The sequence below is a fragment of the Ictalurus punctatus genome, chromosome 9 (assembly GCF_001660625.3).
Source record: "Ictalurus punctatus breed USDA103 chromosome 9, Coco_2.0, whole genome shotgun sequence".
Lineage (NCBI taxonomy): Eukaryota > Metazoa > Chordata > Actinopteri > Siluriformes > Ictaluridae > Ictalurus > Ictalurus punctatus.
This window is the reverse complement of record NC_030424.2, coordinates 12,036,345-12,056,002: the sequence shown is the minus strand read 5'-3', so window position 1 is coordinate 12,056,002 and position 19,658 is coordinate 12,036,345. Positions and strand designations below refer to the sequence as shown.

Genomic DNA, 19,658 nt, shown 5'->3' with positions numbered 1-19,658 from the left:
TTCCATTCTGCACTGGGGCAGCATACCTCAGAGCATAATGATTCATCTGATGAAAGTACCAGCGATACAAAACAGGGGTCCACAGAGGGTAATGCGATTCAGGCCGATCCTGTTGGCACCCAACCTACTAGGCAAGGCTCATATTATGGGGTTTGGCGTGTAGCTGATGGCCACTGAAAACCTGCCACATAGCTGTTGATGTAAGCCCTGCATTGAGGTCATATTTGGTGGATGTTTGGTGTTACAGCATCTAACCTTATTCAGGCTACTGCCATTTTAAGACTCACTGGCATGGCTGGTATGGTTGGTCTGGTGTCTCAATTGTAAGTAACTTTGGATAAAAGCATAGGCCAAATGAGAAACTTAAGAAATAAAGGACAAAATTGTAAGGAAATAACCATTTTATGCTTGTACTAATAATAACAACAATAAATAAATAAAAAATAACTGAATAATATTTAGTCACTTGATTCATATCCAGTCTGGTTTAACAATGAAAGTAGAATGGTAATGGTAAATGGTAAATGGTCTGCACTCATATAGCACTTTTTTAACCTTAGTGGTTCCACAGCACTTTACACTGGTTCTTATTCACCCATTCACACACACACACACACACACACACACACACACTCACACACCAGTGGTAGCAGAATCTTCTTAATAGTCAGAAATGCCAGGCAAAGGCCCTACAGTAACTGGCTCTTTTAGAATCATGGGTAAGAATTGTACTTTTGATTACCATAAATTTGCTTTCTGTAAATCCTTACAGGCTTAATTTATCAGTTCATATAGATCAAAGCTAATATTCACTGTTTATTATATACAGTGATTTGTGCAGGCCAACCACACTTGTATACAATCCACCCATTCACTTTCTGAACTGCTTATCCTACATGGGGTCCCGGTGAGCCTGTAGCCTATCCCAGTTAACTCATGGCACAAGCCGAAGGATACCCTGGACGGGGTGCCAACCCACTGCAGGGCACAATAGCACGCACACTCACACACCCATTCACACACTATGGACAATTTAGAGATGCTAATCAGCCTATGATGCATGTCTTTGGACTGGGGAGGAAACCGGAGTACCCAGAGGAAACCACTAACCCTCCATAATGTCATATAATGTGGTGAGGATTTTCCCTATTATATTTGGTTTAGTACTCCAAATTTCAATCATGTACAAATCAGTGTGTTTCCAAATGGGACCTCTATTGCAATTTTTTTTGTTCCATTTCACATTTTGTTCTTTTCATGACACTGTCTACCTCAACATCTTGCAGAAGACAGGGTGGCACAAATGTTTAACTACTTGTAGCTTATGCACGTTGTCTGTTTTATTCCCCTCATCCCTCATAAACTCCTACCGTTTATCCAGATCTCATTGTGTCTTCTTGGATAGTCTAGGCTATGTCCTTGCAACTTTAATCTAACTTTTTAAAAATGAAATATATTTTACTATAGTTTTATCTAGTCTTTCTTTGACTCCAGACTAAAAGGTCAAGTATTGCACTCTTCCTGGCTTCTTCCTGTGTCCATAAACAAATTTAGCATTATTCTCAATTCCCTTTATTAGTCCAAAGCATAGCCTTATCTAAAGCATGCTGCACCTGCTTATTCAAAAACGCCACGTTGTGTCCCCTTTGCCAACTTGTCCCATAATCTACAAATTAGGAAATAGTGGCGCTGGTGGCCTTTCGTTTACAGTGCAGATCAGCTGATTGTATTGTGTCATATGATCAACTGATGGCTTTGGAGCTTTTTGAATTGAGCAATAGTTATGAAGTCACATGACTTCTCTGTCAAAATAAGAGCCTGTATGCGTTCAACTAAATCAACTGATCTGACCCTTTACTATTACAGCAGAGCACTGATAAATTTGCTAATGTTAAATAAACATAAAATGTATGATATTTTATTTATGTATTTATGTAGCTTAAGAGTGGAGCTGATCTTAATTATCTCTTCCCAGGCCACCAGGCACAAACCCTATATTTGTCCTATAATGAATAATAAATCCCTAAAAGTTTTGTTTCCATAAAACAACAGAAAAAAGGCAGCGATACATACCAAGATGTATGTAGAGATACCCTACACCTATCCTCATCAATAAATCCAGATTCTATGTATATGATAATGCATTATCCTTATTATAATACCAAATAATTAATTCTAAAGACCTTGATCATTATCTGACCAAGTCAAATCAGGGCCCATATTCATGAAGCATCTCAAAGAAGGGAATCAGTAGCAGCTGGTCCAAAAATTTGGTGACTGATGTAATTTTAGTTTTACTCTTACACAAAAGCAATTTATCAATATTCCTAATGCACGAGAGTGAAAAACAAAAGAAGAATATGAGAGGTCCCCTAGTGAGTTAGGTGTCAAGAACATGACTGCAACCAGACAAAAAGATTCACACCACATTCACTCCGAATGACAACCACGCACACACATAAACACACACACGTATTCATACATAGGGGTGATCTAGCATAGCTAGTCATGCTAGCTACTGGCATGTTTTGGTAGGTGGGAGAAAACCAGAGAACCCACAGAAAACCCAAATGGGCACACAGACAAACATGTATAGATAGTAACCTGAGCTCTGAACTGAAGAACCTGTGAGGCAGGAGCACTACCTACTGTACCATCTCAGCAGAACACTGCATTTCTTAAGCTACACTAGTTTGAACTGAAAGTCAAAATGTATGAAAATTCTGACTTGTGTTATACCATGGTTTTATTATTATTATTATTATTATTATTATTATTATTATTATTATTATTATTATTATTATTATAGGGTGTGTGCTGGCTTAGTAGTTAGCATGTTCACCTCACACTGCCAGGGTTGGGGGTTCGATTCTTGCCGGTGCCCTATGTGTGTGTGGAGTTTGCATGTTCTCTCTGTGCTGTTTGGGTTTCCTCCGGGTACTCCGGTTTCCTCCCCCAGTCTAAATACATGCATGGTAGACTGATTGGCATGTCCAAAGTGTCCATAAGTGTATGAATGGGTGTGTGAATGTGTATGTGAGTATGCCCTGCAATGGATTGGCACCCCGTCCAGGATGTATCTTGCTTTGTGCCCAATGCTTCCTGGGATAAGCTCCAGTTTCCCCACTAACCTGTAGGATAAGCGGCATAGAAGATGGATTTATTATTATTATTATTATTGTTGTTGTTGTTGTTATAATAATAATAATTATTATTATTATTGGTCAAATCTGACATTTCGTTGTAGGACTTGTCACAGAGGACTTTTATTTTGACAGAAATAGATTTGTGTTGTGGCCAAGTGCTGCTAGAATCATACATAAAGCGAGTTTTAGTTGCGCTTGTGTTTGCAGTTTGTAGTGTTTGTTTATGCAAGGACAATGCGGTAAGTTTTGTTATATAAATACCATCTCGTGTATGTGTTTATGTTTACTCTTTACAGAGATTCTGTAGCTGTTGGAACTGGTTTGAATAGCAGTTACATTCACACAGAACGATTTTCAGTTAGAAACAGTGGACATTAAATGTTTAAAAATGAACTTTCTGGAAATATTTCCTTTAACCCCCCCGTTACAGGGTGCTGGTGTTCCTCTTGCTGTGTGTGTGGCTTGTCAATGGGGAGCATCTAGAGCGCGACCAAGTTGTATTGTAAGCTATATTTTATAATGTATTCTCCATCAAATTCACATCCTCCTCATCTTTATTCAGAATATTTGTGAATGCATTTGGGTTGATTTCTATGATTGTAAGTGAGTGTTTTGTATTAGTGTGCCAGAAGATTGGATCCATGCAGGCCGAGTGGCTCCTCAGGAGGAAGTGGAGCTCACTTTTGCCCTCAAGCAGCAGAATGTGGACAGACTTCAGAAGCTGCTGCAGCTTGTATCAGACCCGGATTCACAGCAGTATGGTACTGAGACCCATCGTCCATCCAAGTCTTAAACTTTAAACCTTAAAAATGATTTAGGGCAGCGCTAGCTCAGTGTTTAAGGCGCTGGCCTTCTGATCAGAAGGTCATGTGCTCAAATCTGTCATATAAATGAGAGAAATGTAAGTTGCTCTGGATAAAAGCGTCTGCTAAATGCTGTCAGTGTAAACCTCACTACGTCTCTTGCACCCTTTCCTGCTTTGTCCTGCATAGGAAAGTTCTTGACCTTGGAGGAAGTGGCGTCTCTGGTCAGGCCGTCTCAGCTGACTGAGAAAGCCGTGTGGTCGTGGCTGCAGGGTCATGGGATCCAAAACTGCCATACGGTGCAAACTCAAGACTTCTTGCAGTGCACTATGACTGCTCAGTAAGCTTTATCATTGAACGTTTGTAGGCACTTTAGTCATGAACCACAAATGCACACACAGCAACTGTACAAATGATTTATTTATTTATTTATTTATTTATTTATTTTTATTTATTTATTTTTAAAGAAGTCTGAACCTCAGGTACTCTCTCTCTCAAAACCACATCAGCCTTTAGAATAAAATGGTTAATGATTGAGTATTTATTTATTTATTTATTTATTTATTTATTTATTTAAATCATTTTGGTTGGCTGGGACATGTCTATGAAAGGTGAGTGGGGGGGAAAAGGCTTACTGTTTTAGTTCAAACATATTAGTCTCTGTATTATAAGAATAGTTAAAATTAACCCTAATCTAGTAAGATCTGTAATGTCTAATTAAAACACTATGATCAGAAGTAAAGCAATATTCCTAAAGACGATGAGTAACAGAAACCACAAGGTGCAGTGAATTATTATTATTATTATTATTATTATTATTATTATTATTAATAATAATAATAATAATAATAATAATAATAATAATAATTTAGGACTGTAGTTTAATTCTGTGCTTTTCGTGCATCCATAAAAAATAATGAATAAATACGTGTGTGTGTGTGTGTGTGTGTGTGTGTGTGTGTATGTATGTGTGTGTATATAAAAAATAAGTTTTTATGGATTCATTAAAGGCACAGAACTAAACTACAGTCCTGAATGAATAATATATATTCTGCTGTGTATTGGGTCCTTTTCAGTCTTATATAATTGGACAAACAGTTATGTAAAATTTTAGTCTGAACTTTGTCACACTCAGTTTGTGGATTTTATTTTAAATAAACAAAAAAAGGGTACTGAAAGTTTGCCTTCCCCATCCGGTTAATCGGGAAAAAATAATCAGCCAAATAATCGATTATGAAAATAATTTGGTTGCAGACCTAAGGGCAAATGTAACCATATTTGCTGTATTGCTCCGCTGTTCAAAAGTTGGATTAAACTTCTTCATAAGAAAAGTTGGCTTAAACCCCATAAGTCTCTCATCCTAAGGCTTTTATCACAGCTTTGAAAGCCATTCTGTCTGCGAGGGAAATAAGTTTCATATTAATTTGTAATTAAAATTTTTTTTCCTTCTTTAGTAAGACCTTGCATGGGGATTTGTTTGGCAGGTGTGGCACATAAACAGACTAATAATAAACAGGTTAAACATGCTAAGGGTTTTTTTTTTTTTTTTTTTTTTTTTTTTGCACACATCCCACAACATTAAATATAATGAAAAAATGACAAAGATGTATGGTGTTTCCTTCTTAAAGGAAGGAAAAATAAAGTTAGCATTGGCAAATTACTGTAGTATAAAAGGGATAAAGTGCTTTGGGATATGGAAATTGGTTATGGTTATTGGAAAATGCTATAGTTTATTTAAATGTCTCTCTCTCTCTCTCTCTCTCTCTCTCTCTCTCTCTCTCTCTCTCTCTCTCTCTCTCTCTCTCTCTCTCTCTCTCTCTCTCAGGGTGGCAGAAACATTGCTTCCTGGAACTGAATTTCACCGCTACAAGAGAGGTGCTCAGACTGTAATGAGGTCATCCTCTCAGTACTCGGTTCATGAAGATGTGTCTGAGCATCTGGACTTTGGTGAGTGAACATTTGTGCTTTTTTGGTTGGCTGCTGACTACAGACTTGAGTAAAATATTGGCTTGAGATTCATAAAGCAGGTCTAACATCAGTATAATTTTTAATAAACATTGTTAATAAATTAATTGATACCACCAGTTATTGATGATATTATCCCTAAAGTTGATTTTCACTCTTCTTCCAGTGGGTGGTGTGCTACGTTTTCCTTTGAGTGGTAAAGAAATCAGTAAGGCCTGGGCAGGACCTAGGCGATCTGGAAAGGCTTTTCATTTGGGTGTGACTCCTACAACATTAAGAGCTCGCTACAACCTGACTGCAGCCGATATTGGCAATGGTGCTAACAACAGCCAAGCAGTGGTGCAGGTATGCCAATCAAACCTGCTCTCCATTCTCTTTGAGTCTACTTTGACCGCTAAGGAGAAATCATGGTTTGCTTAGAAATTTGTGTGCGTGTTCCACAATCTTTAATGTATAGGGCCCAATTAATTAAATTTCACATGGATTGCATTTATTACGTTTTTTTTTTTTTTTTTTTTTTTTAATAACCTTCATAGTTCTTGGAGCAGTATTATCACCCAGCAGACCTGGCTGAGTTCATGAGTTTATTTGCGAGAGGTTTCAAACACCTGACTGAAGTTGAGCGAGTGGTGGGTAAGCAGGGAGGAGGAAAAGCAGGCCTGGAAGCGAGTTTAGATGTGGAATACATCATGAGCACTGGAGCCAACATCTCCACGTGGGTCTTCACCAACCCAGGTAAAGAAAGATGGGTTATGTAATGACATGCTTTTGGTCTGCTTTGAGTGCACTCCGAAGTTAATTAAAAAAGAAATGTAATCTTTATAATGTATTTATTTGAAATACTCGAGTACATGAACGCGTTCATGAAGTTGTTATTTTGAGCTACCTGAATACATCAAGCTTTCTGTATATAACTCGGTGACTAAAAATGTGCTACTGTTTTTGTGTCCTATGTTAAATAAATAACTTTGCAGTCCAACTGATGTTCTAAATCAACAAAACATGTATTACATTCTATTTGTTTTGTTGCAGGTCGACATGAGACCCAGGAGCCATTCCTTCAGTGGATGCTGCTCCTTAGCAACATGTCTGACGTACCTTGGGTGCACACGATCAGCTACGGGGATGACGAGGACAGTCTGTCCACTGTCTATATGAATCGCATCAACAACGAATTCATGAAAGCTGGGCTTCGTGGAATCTCTATGCTCTTTGCATCTGGTGATCAAGATGATGGATTGCTGTGTTAATAAATAAGTGTTGACTAAAATAGAGAAGACAGGTTTAGCAAATCAGTATGGTTCTTATCAACACTTATCATTCCATCAATGTTATTTTGGTATAGGAGACAGTGGAGCTGGCTGTCGGCACTTGACCAAAGAAAACGTGTTCAGGCCGAGCTTTCCCGCTTCCAGGTGCGTGTCATTTGACTTTTACTTATTTTACATTTTTATATTATACTTCATGGATGGCTTGGTAGATATCTGTTTAGTTGGATCATTTAGTTGAAAGTGTTTATGAAAATGCAGAGGCCCTTCACAAGACAAACATTTAGCTTTTTATTCTTCTGCAGCAGTGAGCTAAGAGGTCTTAATATCATGGCCTTAATATATACTCATTTCTGGTTGGCTGGAAGGTGTCCATTATTTTTATTTATATACATGTGTATGTATGTAATTTTATTTTATTTATTTTTTTAAACCTTCTTGACAAGGGGGGAGGCATATATGTTCAAGAAACAAACACAAATTTACAATGAAAGAAGAATAACACTCTGAAACTGAAACCATGGACCTCAGTGGAAAAAATGTAACACTGCCAGAGTTTGTTTGTTCTGCAAGTTTGTTTGCCATTCTGGCACAAACCTCTTGTGTGGGTGGGGCTTAATGATTCACTCATTTCTGACCAGGAAGTAAAGATTATAGTGCCATGAATTTTGCAGAGTGTTGTGGATACAGTTGTCTGTATAGTTATAGTGTTTGTACTTTTGTAGTGGAATTTGCTCAATCAGTATATTAGTTTGTGATTGGTATTTGAGGTTTAGGTAGTCTCATACGACAATTTTTTTTTTTTTCCAAGATGAGCTCTTAGGAGCGGGATGGAACATCATCCTCCTCCTTTTTTTTTCTTCTCTCATTGTATATATATTTTTGTTTGTTTCTTGACAAGTTACGTTGGCACAAATTTAATTATATAATACGTTGTTCTTTTAACGAAGTTGCTGGAGAGTCGAAAGCTTTGTCATTTCAGCCATATACATGTATTCAGTAGAATGAAATGGCCTTCTCACCTTGGCCTTGGTGAAATATATTATAGAAGTGACAGTGTAGTACAAGATGATCACCAGACATGTAGTGAAAAGGTAGAGTGTAATTAAATAACATATTACTGTCTTACATCTTATAAGCTGTGCAATTACAACCAGTTCAAGATAATAGACATTGTGCAATAAATACAGTACTTGTACAGGTAAGGCATTTGTGGAACATATGGTTAACAGCAACACAGTGACTGGATTAGTGTGTGATGGGGAAAGTCTAACTAGCAGCACAAAAGTAAACATGCACATTTTACAGTCCTTGTTTTAAGTAAAGTCTGTGCTGTGGAATATTTGAGCTGTTGTATAGTTGTGTTTTGTGTATTTTAATAATTTTAAATAGAAACGCTGAACAGAGGACATCTTTTCTTATTCCATATTTGCAGTCCATATGTGACCACAGTGGGTGGGACGTCCTTCAAGAATCCTTTTAAAATCACCTATGAGGTCACTGATTACATCAGTGGGGGTGGCTTCAGTAATGTGTTCACAATGCCAGACTATCAGGTAAACATTCATAAGCTTCCTGACACTGCCTCAGTTAATTTGAGCAAAGTTGGAGTACATGGAAATACATTTTTATATACATTATATTATGTACAATATTTATCTGTATGTTCTTGATTTTTAAAATCAATATAGGTCCATGGTTCTGATTTCAAAACCAGTACAACTGATCAGTACCAAGGATCTATGACAGGGATGGGCAGTCTTATCCGGAAAGGGCTGGTGTGTGCAGGTTTTCATTCCAACCAAGCAGGAGCCACACCTGATTCCACCTGTTTAATCAGTTGATCTTGGCTTTCAATAGATTCAGGTGTGGCTTCTGCTTGCTTAGAATGAAAATCTGCACCCACACCAGCCCTTTCCGGATAAGATTGCCCACCCTGGTCTAAGATGTTATTAGGCTTTGCATAGTTAACAAAAACACACAATGTCCATTCCATCAATGTGCTAATTGCGAATATGTATGAATATAAGTGTTTTATATTTGATGTATATATCTTTTTATATCTAAAGGTTGGTGCAGTGAAGGCGTTTTTGAAAGGCGCACAGAAGCTTCCTCCAGAGTCCTACTTCAACTGCAGTGGAAGAGCCTATCCTGACATGGCAGCACTGTCGGACAATTACTGGGTCGTTACCAACCTTGTACCCATCCCATGGGTTTCAGGAACCTCGGTTAGTAAAGAATATAAACTTATTAAATGTGGGAGGCGAGAGAATATTCATGCAATTGTCCAATCAGCCAGTCACAGCAATGTATAAAATCATGCCCATAGAGGGCAAGAGCTTTGTATAATGTTCACATCAAATATCAGAGTGGTGGGTGGATGTGATCACAACGTTTACATGCACGTCAATATTCTGATGTTAATCGGAATTTGTCAACATTGATATAGTATGGAGTCACGTAAATGCAACAATGCGATGTGTACAGGAATATTCCGATGCCTGTACAGATGTAAACATCATATTTGGAATATGGCTGCAACCAACTATAGACCTTAAATTAAAATTTGTGTGCATGTAAACGTAGTCCTTGATTTTGAACATAGCATTTTGAGATGCTTTTCTGTTCCCGATGGATTTAAAGAATGCTCATTTGAATTAACGTAGTCTTCGTCTCTGACTGCTCTCAACAAGGCAGTTTCTACAGAGAACTGCTGCTTACTAGATGTTTTAGACTCTACATAGAAGTGTGCATAAAAATCCCAGGAAATCAGCAGTTTCTGAAATGGTCAAACCAGCCTGTCTGGAGTTGAACATTAACTGAAGCACTTGATCTGTATCTGCTGCTCTAACGTGTGTGTGTGTGTGTGTGTGTGTGTGTGTGATTCCTCGTGCCTTTCTCCCTATGATGTATGAATAACCTAGATTAAACAGCCAGAGGAATTGGGTAACAATTAAAGCTGTTTGTTCTAGGCCTCAACTCCAGTGGTCGGAGGAATTCTCTCGCTCATTAATGACCAGCGCTTCCTGAAAGGCCTTCCTTCTCTTGGTTTCCTCAATCCACGACTGTATAAACTCAAAGGCACTGGTCTTTTTGATGTAAGAGACTCTTAAAACTGTGGTTAAAAAAAATCTAACTGGTCTATTGGAAGCATTTCACTTCCTTTTTAGATGGATTAGATTGACATCTGTTACTGATTTCTCTGAACTATAGTGAGATTCTTTTCAGACCCATGTAGTTTCATTTATGCCACATGCATCATTAACTGAATGGAATTTTGGTGTTCTGTTCAAGTTAATAGTTTTGCTCACAATTTTCTTATTCAATTTCCTTATGTTCTCAGGTAACGGAGGGATGTCACTTGGCTTGTCTGGATGACAAGGTAGAAGGGCAAGGTTTCTGCGCTGCTTCCTCATGGGATCCAGTGACTGGATGGGGAACCCCAAATTACCCTGCTCTACTTGCTGCTCTGATCGCGGACTAAAGACTCTGCAAACAAACGGGTTTTGAAGAATTTCACTTTTACCTTGCAAGACCTTAAAGATACTCAAGTTTTGTATAAACAAGACTATCACTGTATGATTCTAAATCGCATAATGTTCTAACTACATCTTATTGACCTTTTTTACTAATGAGCAAATGAATCTGAACAAGTAAAGGTGTTTGGGTGCATGTGGTTTTTGTTTTGTTTGTTTGTTTTTTAAATTATGATTGTTAAAATGAATAAACACCACACACCTTCCCCCTCTTGCAGTGGTCTGTTTTAAGGTAGTGCTGGCAGTGAAAAACCCAGGACGAATGCTTAAACACAATAAGCACTAGTATTTACAGACTTCATTTACTTATCTGCTTTACAGATAAGTAAGCCACACAAATCATTGTTCTCTACAGTTATTCATTTCCATAAATATACTGCACTAGAGGTATGTATATATCTTTTTGAATGTGGCCTTAAAACCTCTCAGGCCCTTTGATTACTGTAATACAACTTTCAGTAAGATTGCACTAAACAATTCACGTAGTGAAACTGAGAGCTGGGTTCTTGGTATTTGGGGGGGGCTTTTAGTCCACTCTAAAAAAAAAAAAAATTAAAAAAATTAAGCCCTCAGTTTATTAAAAAAAAAAAACTGTTATGTTGTAAAGACAAGAATCTGTTGTATAACCAGCACTGATATGCAGTTGGAATGCAAATAGAATGGTGTTAGTAATTGTAGTGTACTACTCCTTTTTGTTTTTGGTCACCCTAGACCACAAGATTTGTGTTTTTTGTTGTTGTTTTTTTTACTTTGAGGTCATGAATGTTGTTTTACGAACATATGTTGAGCCAGGTCTGTAATACAGGGAAAGTAATAGTTTCATTTAGCCAGCACTGTTAATGATAAAAATGGCATTTTATAAATGAGCAGTGTACAACGATTGATGCAAGTCAAATAAAATCATTTTGAAGCTTTTCCTCATAAAACAAACTGCCTACTGTATCTTGGTGTAATACAGGTCTGAACTTTCCCCCATAATTTTTTTATTTTATTTGCATTATACTAGTCCATACAAGTCATGGTTGTGGTGTAGGTATTATGAAAAAATTAATTCATAATTGCTGTCTCTAATAACGTAAGTAGAAACTAGGCTTTCGTTGTGATAATACTGTTTCATCAGTCAAGCAATTGTTTTCTTTTCTACAACACACCAGATTTGATTATCAAGCTACAATAATCAGAATGATGTGCATTAAAGCAGGGAACTCTGTGTAACCACTGTGTACTTAGCCCTGCTGTCCCGGAGCACCCCACAAGCCTTACTGTTTCAGAGGTGCTCCAACCCAGTCGTCTGGCCATAACCATTTGTCCCTAAAAGTAAAAGGCACTCAAGTCTTCACACCTGCCCAGTTCTCCGGCATCATACATGAGAGCCGACTGTTTGCTCACCTCTTTAACTGCATGAAGACCAATCTCAGATGATAACACAGATTATCTGTTCAAAGATAATCTGTGTTATCATCTGAGATTGGTCTTCATGCAGTTAAATCATGTGGCAGCAGCACAGTGCATAAGTATCATGCAGATACAGGTCTAGAGTTAATGTTCACATCATGTAAGTTGACGTAAGTTAATGTTTACATCAAACATCAGGATGAAAAATTGTGACCTCTGGTATTTCAGAATAGTGCGAAAAACAAACAAAAAAATCCTGCAAGTAGAGGGTCTGCAGGCTGAAACACCTCGTTGCTGTGAGAGATAAAAGGAGAATGGCTAGACTGGTTTGAGCTGGCAGGAAGTCTATAGTAAATCAAACAAGCACTCTTTACAATTGTGGTGCGGAGAAGAGCATCTCAGAACACACAATACATCAAACCTTGAGGTGGATGAGCTACAACAGAAGAAGACAAGAATCTGAGGCTATCATGGGGACAAACTCACCCAAACTCTACAGCTATCAACTAGACTCTATTAACTGTCCAGTTTGGGTGAGGCTGTGCCCATGATATTGTCAGATTCCTGTTCTTGGCCGACAGGATGTTGTAGCCCATTCACCTCAAGGTTCAATGTTTTGTGCATGCTGAGATGCTTTTCTGCTCACCACGGTTGTAAATAGTGATATGAGTTACTATATCCTTCAAGGCAGCTCAAACCAATCTGGCTATTTTCCTCTGACCTCTCTTAACAACAAGGCATTTCTGTTGCTCACTCAGTATTTTTGTCCCCCCCCCAATTATGTGTAAACTCTAGAGAATGTGTGTGAAAATCCCAGAACAGCCGTTTCTTAAATATTGAAACCAGTCCTTCTAGTACAAACATCCATGCCACAATCAAAATCACAGAGAACACACCTTTTCTTCATTCTGACGTTTGACGTGAACATTAACTGAAGCACTTGACCTGTATCTGTATTTTTTGCATTCCGCTGCTGCTGTCACATTGGCTGTTTAGACATCTATATAAATGTGCATGTTTACACACACAAACATGTGTTTTAACATCTAAAATATTTGACATTTTAGTAATTAATACATCATAGTAACAATAATGGAGGATGCACACTAATTTGTTCAACGTAAAGAAATGTAGTTCTGCATGCAGTGGCACAATTTTAAATTGAATAAAATTCCTTTAATAGGTTAAACAGAAATCTAACATTTCTATTATCTACATGATTTTCAAAATATTTTACAGAACAGTTATACAAAATGAGATACCATTGGAGGATACCTCATGACTGGGAAAAAAAAAATTTAATAGTATCTCCTTCTTTTTGAAGAAGAGCATTCACATATATCAAATCTCAGGGGGGAAAAAAACATTTCAAGACACAGCTAATGTCTAAAAAGTGTACAATATGCACACTTAGAAGACAACTAAAAAGCAGTCATGTCTCTTTGTGGACAGGTAACATACACAGACAGAAAGATTAGACTCTTTGGGCTCTGGAGAAAGAATACCTCGGGCTGTGGATGAAGGTCCAGAAACGCACGTCTTTAAAAGAAGACACCTTCTGGTAGTAAAGAAAGTTTTAGTCCAGTTTGTACCATAAGAAGTGTCCTAAGGGCTACTCGGGTGTCAGTCCATCAGTTAAATACTCATTCTGATACAACATCAGTAGATATTCTCTCTTACAAAAAAATCTTCTACAAACAACACGCAAAGGGTGTTTTTAAAGCGTTGAATGCAGCTGTCCTTATTGAAACGTCTTTCTAGCTAGTCCATTCACTGGTTGTTCTTAGCTTTAGCATGTGTCAAAATGTGAGACTTTAGGTTGGTGGACTGAGCAAATTTCTTATTGCAGCCGTCAAAGGGGCACACGTAGGGTCTGTCTCCAGTGTGAATACGCACATGCGTGCGCAAGTTAAAGTCCAGCGAGAAACGCTTTCCGCAGCCCTCAAATGTGCACTGAAAAGAAAAACAAAAGACTTTCTTGATGTTTTCTATTCGAACAAAAATGCTACATTCTTAAGAGGACTATTTTTAGTTTCTTAAAGATGTGATGCCCAATCCCACTTCTGGCGTGTCCCCGTAATGCACTATTTATAGGGGTTTTTTGGTAAGTCGCCAGATTTATGTAAACGGATGAACAGGCTACAATAGTCAAAATTAGGTGCACTAGAGAAAGAAGGGCAATTTATGGAATACAAGTGTCCTGAAAAAAATACATTATATTAATTCATGGTTTATATTGCCTTTAAACAAATGGATTTTGTATGACTCTCATACAATGACATTCGTTGTGTATATACATCTCAAACCAAAAACTCACCTGGAAAGGCTTTTCGCCAGTATGAACCAACTGATGTCGCTTGAGTTTGGAACTTTCGACAAACGCTTTTCCACATTCGGCGCACACGTGGACACGCGGTCCGTGTGTATGCAAATGCTTCCTCATTGCAGAGTTGTCTCTGAACATTTTTGAGCAACCCTGGAAATTAGTGCAAAGAAAAGAATAAAAAGAAAAGAAGAAGAAGAAAAAAAACACCCATCAAACTCCAAATCAATGGCCTAAAAATGACGTTAAATGCCCATACATGGAAAATGGCATGTTGTTCACTGAAACAAACACTATTTAGATCACATCTTGTGTAAAACTGCTACTTTATACTCATATATACAAAAATAAAGGATATCCCTAAAGAAAGCAACTGAAGTAATTGTGACTGATACATAAGAGTTAATAGGATGAGGAATAACCAATTGTGTATAATTCTGTACAAGACAGCCATACAAGTTCCTTACTTTGTGGGGGCAGGCTATTGTTCTTGGGGAATCATCTTCCTTCATTTTTCGTGGTTTCATCCTGTTACATTAAAAATAATATACAATGTTTAAAGTATTAAGCTACACACTATGGAATAAAACTTGTATTCCTGTGGTATTCACAGAATAAAACACTTTGCAATGCTCTAATATATTTATTATCAATATAAACTTGCCATTCAAATTATAGCCAGCACTACGGTCGGAAAATCGATACCTTCTGACCAATCACATTTAAGAATTCAACCAATGTTGAATAGCAATCACTTTTGAATCATTCAGTGTCCAAACATTATACTGTAAAAACCCAACGCAAAATGTACTACACTGTATTTTCATCTGTATACCTGTTGTGTATTTTTTTTAAAACCAAAATATGGACTTCTTTTAATGATTCTACTACAAAACTTCTCAAAATACCACTTCAGAAAGTGTTTCAGCATAGACTTCAAATCATCACCTAGCAAACTCTGCCAGTTGTTTGGGGTCGGACAGGTCGATGCCTGGGATTCCACCAGGTGGCAGCTTCTTTCCTGTCATGTACTCAGAGTAGTCTGGAGGGGAGTTCTCCCCGATGATCTGCTCCTCGACTACTGTCTCATGATCAATGTCCTTCTTGTCATCTGCCAGAGCCAAAGGACAGCATTAGAAGGAACAAACAAAAGACCATGTATAAGCACTATAAACTGCTCGTCACTGCTTTGAGTGAGACCAAAGTCCAAACAAATTCAGAGATCAGGTCATGAGTGCCGTTTCATCAGGCTATGAGGAGACATGGATTAAACATGACACTGTCGCCTCTACCATCATATCACTATTGCAATTAAAATGGTGACTGAAACTCGGCTAAAAAACTTACAGGTGTGTACACGTAGGGCTGGGCGATATGACAAAATGATTGTATCATGATACTTGAGGACATTTCTACAATACACAATGTGCATCATGATATATAATTTAGCTGACAAACTGTCCACAAAACAGTAGTAATTTTTTTTTTTAATTAACTGACTTTAACGATACTTTTATTTAATGCATACAAAGAAAGATTTTTTTAAATTGTCCAAATCAACAGCATCCATTCAGTATCATTTAATTTGTAATTACTAAAAACATAAAATAAAATAAAAAAAATACATCACCATACCAACGATATCTCAGAAAAGTGTATTGCGTAATCATTTATCACGATATCGCTATTATATCAATATATCACCCAGCCCTATGTACAGGTAATGTAGATTTCATACAGACTCATACTCAAACAGCAACGACGACAAATACAGCTTCCAGATTAGCAAATTTACCAGGGGAGGACCCATATTTTAGTCCTAATTAGTAGTAGTAAAACATTACAAAATAGTAATAAATAAATAAATAATAGAAAGAAAGAAAAAAAGCCTTTCTGCTTTCAAAAGGTTTCAGGTATCAAGAATTTAAGTGCAGCTTAATTACTCGACATAATCCTAGTTCTAACCCAGAAAAAATATATCATAATAATACGTTTGCAAAGGACTGAATGTTCTCACGTATACGACGTTCATAACTAGCTATCTATAGTAGGCGCATAACAGCAATAATTCCCACTTTAATTATGATGAAACATTAAGTAATCTAGCACGTGTCTGTACAATCGTAAATAAACGAAGAAACATAACCAAAATCGTCTTTTGACAATTGGTTTTAAGGTCACTCCCCTTCTCCAGGAGGACCGCGGTTTTGTGGCACTTTCACCCGTATTCCGCTTCGTTCTCTGTGACTGGTTACAGCATCAGGCTGTAATCACGCTGGCCAATAAACAGCTCGCTTGACTCCACGACGAGCCAGTCACGTAGCGCGAGGCGGGATTTGTGTGACTACGGGTAGCAAAAAAAACAAACAGGTTAACTGTGAGGAGAACCCGTTGAGCTGAAGTGCGCCACTGAGGCCTTCTTCCAGCCTGCAGCAGGGCGCCTATCGCCGTTCGCCGCCATCTTTCTCCGGCTACAGAAACGCCATTTTCGGGCGGCCATAATGGTCTGGACGAATATGGCGGCGCCCATCAACACTTAAAACATGGCTTCCCATCAAAACAAAAACATTTCAAGCCGGTACTATACCCTAAAGTCTGTATTTGTGGCTGTAAATAACGCCTCACGGCAAGATGTTTAACTCGCTCGCCTACTGTGTGTTGAACAGCTCAGGGCCCACACGAGGCCCTCTTTTCAAACCAAGAACAATGCAACTAGCCAACTTTCAAAACATAAAACTTACCCGACGCCCACATAGTAACAGAAAATTCCCCTTCCAGCGTTTTTATCTGCACTTGCTTCTGCTCCCATTTCCGTCCGCTCGCCTCTGTAGCGCCTAAAAAGCCTTTTTTAACCACTTTCTTGCCGCTTCCTTTCTTCAGGCGCCCCGTGTTTTTCCCAGACACAGTCACCAGAGTCTGCTCGATAAACTCTTCCTCCGCGGCTGGAACAGGGACTGGGATCAGAATTTGGTCCTCAAACCCGTCGTTTGTGTGAAGTTCTGAGTCGTCGCATCCCACCACCTCCTCCCGGGTCTGGACTAAGATTACCTCTTGGTGGTGGATGTGATTCGGGTCGTCAGAGACCAGCGGCTGCAGCGCGATCATAGACTGATGATGGTCGTCGTCGTCTTCGTCGTCTTCCCCGACCACCGTGGTCTCGATGGTCTCCACCTCGATTTCATGCAGCTCCACGATCTCCGCCGGCATCTCCGAACCATCCGTTTCTATGTACAATGTCTCGCCAGACGCCATTCTGGATTGTTTTTAGTCCAAACGGAACCAAGTGAGAGTCGAGTATCTTTACACTCTTCCACACTGTCTCTCCGTCGCCTCCTACTAACACCCCCTCCCTTACAATACTAACAACACAGACTACTCGGGTGGCCAGATTGCACATAGGCCCTCCAGCTTTGACACTTTGATCAGCTCAAACTGGTATTTAGAGCCAAACACGAAAAGTATATGAAAGTACGTAAAATATGTATACAATTTACTAATGAATAAAGATTACTATTATTCAAGCTGTAGCTCTATTAATAAAAATGCTTCAAATGCTATTGAGCTTTATATAATGGAATATTTTGTGTATGGGCCCATTCTGCAGTGAAATTCATGTCTAATTTATATATGATTTAATAGCTTATTTTTGATAAATATAAAAAAAAATCTAAGAGGTGTGCATTATAGCTGACACCTAGATGAACACTTTACAGTTGCTTATATGACTGTAAGTCATTCCCTTCAAATGCTATTGAAGTTAGAATCGTGTTTAACAAAGTCGTATGTAACTTTAGAGACGGTCCCTTAATTTCCGCGAATATCGAACGTCCAACGTCAAAGCAACTTTATTCGAGTTTTCCAAGCTAGGACATCTCAGCATTATGCTGAGCCTTATATTTATAAAATCACTTAGTTGTCCTTAGCCCAAATGTAGTGTAAAGGAACGAAATGTTGTGCAACTTTCCTCACTTTCACTCGCATTTATAACAGTCTGTCCTCGGCGGGAGGATATGCAAGTGAACGTGACGTTAATGGTCAAAAACTGGAAATGACGTTAGCCCAGCCTACTTCGTGGGTGTGCAAATATCAAAAGTTAATTGACGTTCTTAAGAACAAACCAAGCCACGGTATAATGCTTTCTATACTAAGCTAAGCTTACCTACTATTTAGTAATCTAGTTACTTACTGTCTGAAAAAAGGTCGTATGTTCTGCTGCACTTTCCTACGCTTGGCTGCTGTCTCCATTTCTTACAGACTGAGCTGCTAAAATACATCAACAAACTTGCATTGAGTATGGGCGCAACCAAGTGTACCATTGGGGGGAGGGGCACACCTATTTTCCTTAACAAACGGAAATATATTTACAAGGAATAGACATAAATAAATAGAACAGATGAAGAAAAGACAGAACCGTTGGCAGGGTTCATTAAAGGGGGACATATAGAAAATATTTTCTACTGTATATTGGGGGGACAGATTGGTATTCCTCAACATTGGGGGGACATGCCCCCCCAATACATATATATATATATATATATATATATATATATATATATATATATATATATATATATATATATATATATATATATATATATATGTGTGTGTGTGTGTATATATATGTGTGTGTTTATATATATATATATATATATATATATATATATATATATATATATATGTGTGTGTGTGTGTGTGTGTGTTAATGTACCTTACATTTTAGGGAATTAGAACATTTTTGGTCATTTTTGTGCATCCATTGAAAACCAATGATCAAATTATATACACAAATATTAGGCCGCATGAGCATGGTGGTGAAGTGCCTCACAGCTCCAGGATCCCTAGTTTGACCATTAGCTCGGGTTACTGTCTGTGTGCAGTTGTAGGTTTTCCCTGTGTCTATGTGGGTTTCCTCCAGGTTCTTCAGTTTCCTCACACATCCCTGAACAATTGCATGCTATGTGTGCATATCATCCAGGGTATATTCCTGGGGTAGGCTTTGGATCCACCAGTTACTGAAGATGAATAAATTAAACGAGTAATAAATGGGTTAATAAATATTATTTTTATTATATAAAATCATTTACAATAAATAAACAATTCAACGATCCGAAATAAACCATAATAAATAAATACATCAAAGTAAATAAATCAAAGTTAAAAAAAAAAAAAAAAAAGGGGGTAAACAAATCCTATCTGGCAACATTGTAAGCCAAACTACAGTT

At 38.0% G+C, this 19,658-nt stretch overlaps 2 protein-coding genes across 2 annotated transcripts; one reads left to right on the top strand and one right to left on the bottom strand.

Moving 5' to 3' along the window:
- The first annotated feature begins 3,277 nt into the window (after positions 1–3,277).
- tpp1 (tripeptidyl peptidase I) lies at positions 3,278–10,924 on the top strand. The gene is made up of 13 exons (XM_017476455.3): positions 3,278–3,385; positions 3,577–3,648; positions 3,768–3,907; positions 4,139–4,289; positions 5,775–5,896; positions 6,081–6,259; positions 6,451–6,649; positions 6,947–7,135; positions 7,260–7,329; positions 8,618–8,738; positions 9,252–9,410; positions 10,155–10,280; positions 10,526–10,924. The coding sequence occupies exons 1-13, from the start codon at positions 3,381–3,383 to the stop codon at positions 10,664–10,666; spliced, it is 1,674 nt and encodes a 557-aa protein (XP_017331944.1). The 5' UTR covers positions 3,278–3,380; the 3' UTR covers positions 10,667–10,924.
- A 2,343-nt stretch (positions 10,925–13,267) lies between these two features.
- Positions 13,268–17,795, bottom strand: yy1a (YY1 transcription factor a). Its single transcript, XM_017476996.3, has 5 exons — positions 17,178–17,795; positions 15,385–15,547; positions 14,904–14,964; positions 14,431–14,589; positions 13,268–14,066 (listed from the first exon to the last, which is right to left on the bottom strand). The coding sequence occupies exons 1-5, from the start codon at positions 17,686–17,688 to the stop codon at positions 13,884–13,886; spliced, it is 1,077 nt and encodes a 358-aa protein (XP_017332485.1). The 5' UTR covers positions 17,689–17,795; the 3' UTR covers positions 13,268–13,883.
- Positions 17,796–19,658: the final 1,863 nt, after the last annotated feature.